The sequence below is a fragment of the Rhinolophus sinicus genome, chromosome 8 (assembly GCF_057876585.1).
Source record: "Rhinolophus sinicus isolate RSI-liver-muscle chromosome 8, RSI-T2T, whole genome shotgun sequence".
NCBI classification, from domain to species: Eukaryota; Metazoa; Chordata; class Mammalia; order Chiroptera; family Rhinolophidae; genus Rhinolophus; species Rhinolophus sinicus.
Genome location: NC_142508.1, coordinates 36861169 through 36868139, shown reverse-complemented (window position 1 = coordinate 36868139; position 6971 = coordinate 36861169). Strand labels below are relative to the sequence as shown.

The following is a 6971-nucleotide window of genomic DNA, read 5'->3' as shown; positions in this document are numbered from 1 at the left end:
ACCACCTGCTCAAAGAAGCCCTGACCTCCCAAACTAAAATAGTAACCCTCACCGCCTTCCCCTCATGTTGCTTTACTTCCTATTCATACTCATCATCAGACCACTAAGTACTTATTTCTTTCTTTGTTGTCCCTCTCCCACAAGATTGTAAGCTCCATGAGTGAAAGCTTTTGTCTTTTCCCCCCATCAATGTCTAGAAACGCCCCTGCATACATTAGGAGCTCAATACATGTTAGCTGAAGAATGATGCTGTATTATCTGATGGGAAGGGAGGCCTGGTCTCTGCCCTCAAAGCTCAGTCTAATTAGGTAAAACAAAACCCAAAGCGTGTGGATGGCCACACATGAGGGCAGGACCCAGGGGCTGGGAGAGTCCTACATCCTAGGCTGGGTGGGTTGGGAGTTGAGAATCAGGGAGGCTTCTAGGAGGACCCTGGAGGGGCAGGAACATGGGAAAGGGAGGGCATTACTGACAAGGGACCAGCCCAACAAAGCTTGGAGGTGGGACTGAAAACACCATGTCACCCCAGGGTTCAGGCAGGAAGCTTCTGGGCCTCACACCTGCCTGGGCGGGCAGGGCAGTGCCCCCGACATCCAGAGGCCCCGGTAGCCAAAGCTTAATGTGAAAAACCAAGTCGGCACCCTTTACTGAGCACTTGATCAAATCCTCACAATAGTGCCTTGATGGGGGGCTTTGACTCCATTTTCAGAGGAGGAAACTGAAGACCAGAGGGGTTAAGTCACTGACCTGGGCGCACCCAGCTCTGCCTCCAGAATTGGAGGTCTGGGGAGCCCACCCAGCAGCTCTCACCCATCACACAGAGACACCAGGGGGTCAGGTGTGTGTGTGGTGGTGGTAGGGGGAGGCAGCAAATTCACTGTCTTTTAGAGCCCCAGGCAAACCCGGTATGAACGCTTATTCCGTCGCTCTCCAGCCAGGGCCTTCAGGCCATTACCCGGGCCTCAGGCTGCAGTCGGTGAGGTCCTGGTGCGGATGAAAGCAGATGGTGCGGCGCCCGCAGGATGCGCAGTGCTCACGAAGCATCATGATTACCGTGAATGACGTGCGCCCAGCGAGTCATGTGGCTTTGCTTATCCCACTACAGGCACACATGGCACACCAGACACACGCGGTAGTAGGTGCTCAAGAAGGGTTAGGACTGAGCACGCCCAGAACCTGGCAGAGGTACGGGAAAGCAGCCCCCTAATTCCCACTTGCTCAGGAGGGGAAAATTGAGTTCCCTCCCCTGAGACCCAGAGTCCAGGCCGCAGCTTCCGCAGGGTCACAGGTAACCGGTTCCATCCCCCTCCCAACCTCACAGGGAAGCAAAGGTAACTCAGGTTTATTCAGTCATTTACAGGGGCCCCGTGCTCCCTGGTGGGATCCCAGCGGAGCAGTGGGGGCCCTAGAAAGTGGGGACGGCCTCCGGGACCGGAGTTCGGACCCGCCCCGGCTCCCGCGGCGTCCCCACCTCGTCCCGCCCCCTGCGTCCTTTGCCGATGGCCAGGCGGGGCCGGCCGCGGTCCAGGCCGTCCAGGAGGGCACAGGCCTGGCAGAGCGCGCGGCTGGCCAGCGCCCCGCAGCGGGAGCAGGCGCCGGGGGGCGGGGGCCGCGCGGCCGGGACCAGCGCCAGGCGCTCCGCCGAATGCACGAGGTCCAGCACCGCCGATGGCCGCGCCGCCTCCAGCAGCTTGAGCAGATCGCGCGCGTGGCCGCGGAAGGCCTCGGGCGCATAGACGCACTCCTCCGAGAAGTAGTCGAGGCGGCGGAAGTGCGCGTACAGCACCACCTCCTTCTGCGACGCCAGCTGCAGCGGGCGGCAGCGCGGCAGGGCGCCCCCCTCGCCCGGCGAGCCCAGGCCCCCGCCCCGGGCCAGCCGGCCAGCGTCGCCCCGCAGGAAGTTCATGAGCAGGGTCTCCGCCATGTCGTCGGCGTTGTGGCCTGGGGCAGAGATGGGGAGCAGGTCAGGAGCGGGCACCGTGGGGCAGCCTGGACCCAGAGAGACGGAGCAGGTAGCGGCAAGAGGTGCAGGCCATGGAGACCCCCAGGTAGCGTGGGGCAGCCAAGTGGAGGTGCAAGGTGGACACAACGAGAAACGGGGGGACACACAGGCTCCAGTGGAGCAACTTGGGGTGCCCTCATTTGCCACCGGCTTACTGCAAAACAGGCCCTGTGCTAGATGCCCTTTCACGGAGGGAGTGAACGTCCTTTACGCTACAATATCATTTCAGTCTCGGTTAAAGGGTACTTGACTGCCCAGAAGTCAAAATGCATTTCACGCAGAACCTCAGGAGAGCTGTTGACACAAGTGCCTCTGGAAATGCAGATCATGGAAAGACCAGGGAGAAGGTGACTATTTACACAACAGTCACTGTCAAATTTAAGCGAAATCTTACCCTGCGTTTTATCATCGTATATCTGAGTCTATGCAGTAAAACACTGGTCTTTTCAGGGCTTCTCAAGTTGGCCCTACTTCCTCTCCTCAGGCCTCCGCGTAAGCTGTTGCCTCTGCTCAGAACAGCTCGCCCCACCCCCATTCCTCCTCACCGAGTCAGGTCTGGCTCACTCGGGAAACGCTTCTTAATCCCCACCTTTCTCCCTCCACCAGGTCCTCCGGTTGCAAACTCGCAGAGTCTGTGTACTTTTCCTGAGTACTATTACTTGTCAGGTTATACGTATGTGTGTGAGAATCCGGCAGGAGCAGACTGTCTTGTGTATCACGACAGCAGATGTTTACATAATGCTCCCTGCTTTTCAGTCTCTAGTCTAAGTGCTTCACACACAACTCATCCAATTCTGGACAAGCTAGGACCCAGACACTATGGATCTCCCTCCCCATTTTACAAGAGGAAACGGCGTTAGGAGATTTGTTCTAGGTTACATAGCTTATATCTGGTACATAGTAAATGGTCAATAATTATTTACCGAAGTAATGACTGGGAGAGAATAGCGAGTTATCAGAGAAGCCAACGGAGAAAAAGGAATTAAAAGACAGTCGCGTTTCAGACTGCAGATGGCTTCTGACGGGAGATAGTCCTGCCGCCCCTCCTTTTGTGAAAGGAGATACAAAGAATGCCTTTACTTTTTTTTTTAACGCGGAGAACCACAGCCCTGGCCCCTAGAGAGAACCCTCAACCTCTGTTTTCCAATGTGTGTGTATCCAGATGACGGCAGCAACTGGAAAGCCGGCCCCACGCCTCCCAGGGCCGGGCACATACCATGCCCGTGAACCTTCAGTGGCATGCAGATCCCTTTGTCCTGGTTGCGGGCCTCCACCAGGTCACACCCAGGGTCTCCTTTTCACTTTTTGGGCTTGCGCCTCATTCCCCGCAATGCCCGCCCTCACCCGTGTATGAGCACGGTCCTCTCTCCCACAGCGCCCCGGGGTGCTGGGCCTGTGCTCACCCGTCACGACGTGCGTGGCTCCCACGAGGCGCGCCCCTTCCTCCAGCGCCCGACGCCGCAGCACCCCGCAGAAGGTGCAGCAGGAGCGGCTACGGCCGGAGCCCGCTGTGCTGCGGGCCACTGCGTCCATCGTCCAGCCCCCGAAGAGGTCCTCGTAGGCCACGACGGTGAGCGGCAGCTCCCAGCGGGCCGCCTGGCGCCGCACGGCGGCTAGCGCCGCGTCCCGGTAACCGCCGATGCCCTCGTCCACGGCCACCAGCTGCAGCGAGATGCCCAGGCGCGGTGCCAGCTCGCGCAGCACGTGGGCCAGTACTGTTGAGTCCTTGCCTCCCGAGGCACCCACGGCCACCACGGCGCCGGGGGGCAGCAGGCGGCCCGCGACCACCGTGTGCAGCACCTCGGCCTCAAAGGCAGCGCAGAAGCAGGTGCCGCACAGCGCTTGCCCGGAGCGTGGACGGCGGAGGGCGGCGCGCGCCTTGTGGCAGGAGGCGCACTGCGGCGCGGGCATCGCGGGGTCCAGGGAGGGGTGGGAAGGGTCAGCTTCTCCTAGACGGGTAGGGAGGGAAGGCGGGTTACAGTGGATTCTGGCTGGCGGGGTCGTTGCCTCCGGGGAGGCTGCCTGCAGAGTGCTGCTCCCCGAAATAGATCCAGGCTGTGGACCCGGCAGGCGTTTTCCAGAGGTGGGGTTGGGCCATACATATGTGCTGGCTTAAGAAGGCTGCTATGATACACACATTATTCTCCACAAAGCCAGCAGGTTCCTGCCCAGTATCTTCTCTACATCCTCCCGTGCATCTCATCTCACTTTAGGAAAAGCTAATGGCCTATGAGGCTGCATGCGTTCTGACTCTCTTTTTCTCTGACCTCATCTCCTAGCGTCTTCAGCCACACTGGCCTCTATTCTCAAACACCCTAGGTACACTCCTGTCTCCAGGTTTTTACACTGGCTCTTGCCTCTGCTTAAAGTATTCTTCCCTGTCACTGGGCTCAGCAGGCAGCCCTCAGAATCCATTAGCCATGACCATGAGGCAAATCTGTCACAGCTGAGCAATACGCCCTTAAAAATCTTTTTCCTGGCCAGCTGCGTGGCTCAGGTGGTTGGAGTGCCTGGATCCTAACACCGAGGTCCCCGGTTCAATTCCCACATAGGCAAGTGACCTGCGCCCTCTATAGCTAAGACTGTGAACAAGGGCTCTCCCTGGAGCTGGGCTGCCATGAGCAGTCGGAGGTCGGCCTGAGCGGCTGTGAGCCACCAACCAACGATAGCCAACCATTGACCAGTGACCGACTGCCTCAGCTGGGGGGAGTGCAAGGCTCATAACACCAGCATGGGCCAGGGAGCTGTGTCCTACACAACTAGACTGAGAAACAACAGCTTGGATCGGAGTGGGGGGAGGCAGAAGAAGGGGGGAAAAAGTGAAAGTGTTTCTCTTGATCCTCTCTCTCTGCTCTCCTGTGTTTTTCTCCTGCTGAGTCTCCAGTCTCTTTTGGAGCGGCCTCCTTGTGGTCCTCAGGTCCCACGCAGCTCATTCTCCTTGTGGGTGACTGAAAGGCAATGTCCACCAGGCTGGTCCTCCAAATGCCCCCCTGAGAGTTCCCACTGGTCCTTCTCTCAGATCCTAGTGCTGGAACTGCCCAGTCCCCCTGCTCCGCAGGCAGAAGCCTGTTCTTGCCCAGCTGCTTCTGTCTCCTGAGAGCACCACCACCTTCCACCCAGCTCCTCCACAGGACAGGACACAAAGTCACCCTGGACTGTCTCTCCCCTACGTCTACGAGTCACCCAGTTCTGGGGTGTCACCTCCTGAAGGTGGAAGACCAGTAGCAGGTGAATCTGTGCAGTTGTCAGAGACCCACAACGTAGAGTTTTAATATTATTCAGAGGGAGATGGGAGACATGGAAGGGTTTTGAGCCGAGAAGGGATATAATCTGATTTAGGTTTTAAAAGGATCCCTTTGGCTGCTGTGTGGGGAACAGACTTTAGTGGGCAAGGGCAGAGGTAGGGAGGCCATTGAGGAGCCTATGGGGCAGGAGTCAGTGAGAGATGACGGTGGCCTAGATGGGGGTGGTGGCAGGGGAGGTGGGAAGAAATGGTTGAGTTTGGGGTCTCTTTTGAAGGTAGAGTCCATAGGACTTGCACAGACATTGATTGGGGTGGAGTGTGGGGTGATGAGAAAAGAGAGGAATGAAGAAGGACATGAAGGTGTGGGCCAGGGCCTCTGGGAGGATGATGGGACCGTTTAGTCAGGGGTGGATGACCAGAAATTCCATTTGGACATGTCAGGTTTGAAGTTCCTGCTAAGCATCTTCCCCTTGAAGACTTTATGGACCCTAGGCTGGGTCAGGCGCCTCCTCTGGGCTGCAGAGCTGCTGGTATGCCTCCATCCCAGCCTAACCACACCTCTACCTGTCATGGTGACAGGCTTGGTTCCCCCACTACACTGTGAGCTCACTAAAGGCAGGTATTTGGTCTGCCTCATCCACCACTGTCTTCCTCCACTTCGCACAGGGCTCGGCACACAGAGTAGGTGCTCAGTAAATATCTGTAGGATGAGGGAATAATAAATGCGCCCAGAGGACAGCACGTGGACCCTTGGGATGCCTCCAGATTGCTGCCTTGTCAGAGGATGTATAGTTTGTGACATCTATCAGGATAGCGGCTCTAGGGCAGAATAGAAGCCTCCCGGACGTACCCAATTGGGGTGGGGAGGGAGACAGATGGTCGAATCCCGACCTGGGGGAGGGAGTGGGCTGCAGTGTCCAAAGTGGGGATCCAGGCCAGAAGGCCTCGGGGATACTGAAGTTGGGAAGTCACAAAGGCGAGCCACCTGCCCCCCCCCCCCCCCCCCCCCAGAGAGCTTTAGCTCGCACACACCACTGCAACAAAGAGCGGACGCCCATGGGCCCATCCATCACAGGAGGAAATACTCACCTGGGCACACTGCGGTGCTGGGAAACCAAACTGCGAGACGCGCGGAAGCTCAACATGGAAGTAGTTCCGAAGACTACGACTCCCACAAGACTTTGGGGCTGTCTTGCCTACTGCTCCCAGAATCCCACGCAATAGCTCCACCTGAAACCCTGGTGGCTACTGAGCCCCTTGGCGTACAACTGCCAGCAATCCTTGCGCCCTCTTCTTGTGCTCTGCCGTCTGCTCTCCAAATGCATTGCCCTCTTTCCTTTCTGTGCCTGCCCATGGGCATGGACCGGGACAGAGCTGTACAGCAGTACCTCGGTTTTCGAAGGTCTCCGTTGATGAACATTTCGATTTACAAACGCCGAAAACCCTCAAGTAAATGCTTCGGTTTTCGAAAACGCCTTGGAAGTTGAACATCTTACATGGCTTCTTCTGAGTGCAAGATCCTGAGGCCTGGCTGATACTGTTGAGTCCTGAGCACCCGTGCAACGCGGAGGTGATATTTGGGCTTATTTGGTGACTGTGTGCAATCAATCTGTGCTCGTCTCATCTCAGGAGCACTCTTGCAACCAATTTATTTTTCTGATTGTGTGGAACCCAGTGCATCAATCTGTGTTCATCTAATCTAAGTAGCCCCCTTGCAGCAAATTT

General features: G+C 57.4%; 1 protein-coding gene across 3 annotated transcripts; it reads right to left on the bottom strand.

Moving 5' to 3' along the window:
* Positions 1–1326: 1326 nt before the first annotated feature.
* LOC109443185 (cytoplasmic tRNA 2-thiolation protein 1) lies at positions 1327–6492 on the bottom strand. Of its 3 annotated transcripts, none has more exons than XM_088800592.1 (3): positions 6336–6492; positions 3406–3951; positions 1327–1989 (listed from the first exon to the last, which is right to left on the bottom strand). In XM_088800592.1, exons 2-3 carry the CDS (start codon positions 3911–3913, stop codon positions 1406–1408), a joined length of 1092 nt encoding a protein of 363 aa, XP_088656718.1. In that variant the 5' UTR covers positions 3914–3951; positions 6336–6492; the 3' UTR covers positions 1327–1405. The 3 variants fall into 3 exon arrangements, with proteins under 3 accessions (XP_088656718.1, XP_088656717.1, XP_088656719.1); XM_088800591.1 differs by having other exon boundaries at positions 3406–4950; positions 6336–6409; XM_088800593.1 differs by having other exon boundaries at positions 1327–1941; positions 3406–4950; positions 6336–6404.
* Positions 6493–6971: the final 479 nt, after the last annotated feature.

What these genes read in the sequence shown, in the direction of transcription:
- LOC109443185 (XM_088800592.1), bottom strand. Translation starts at nt 3,913, where the DNA reads ATGCCCGCGCCGCAGTGCGCCTCCTGCCACAAGGCGCGCGCCGCCCTC. An exon ending in AGCCACGCACGTCGTGACGG is followed by an intron (nt 1,990 to 3,405) that starts GTGAGCACAGGC and finishes CTCTGGGTCCAG; the next exon opens with GCTGCCCCACGGTGCCCGCT.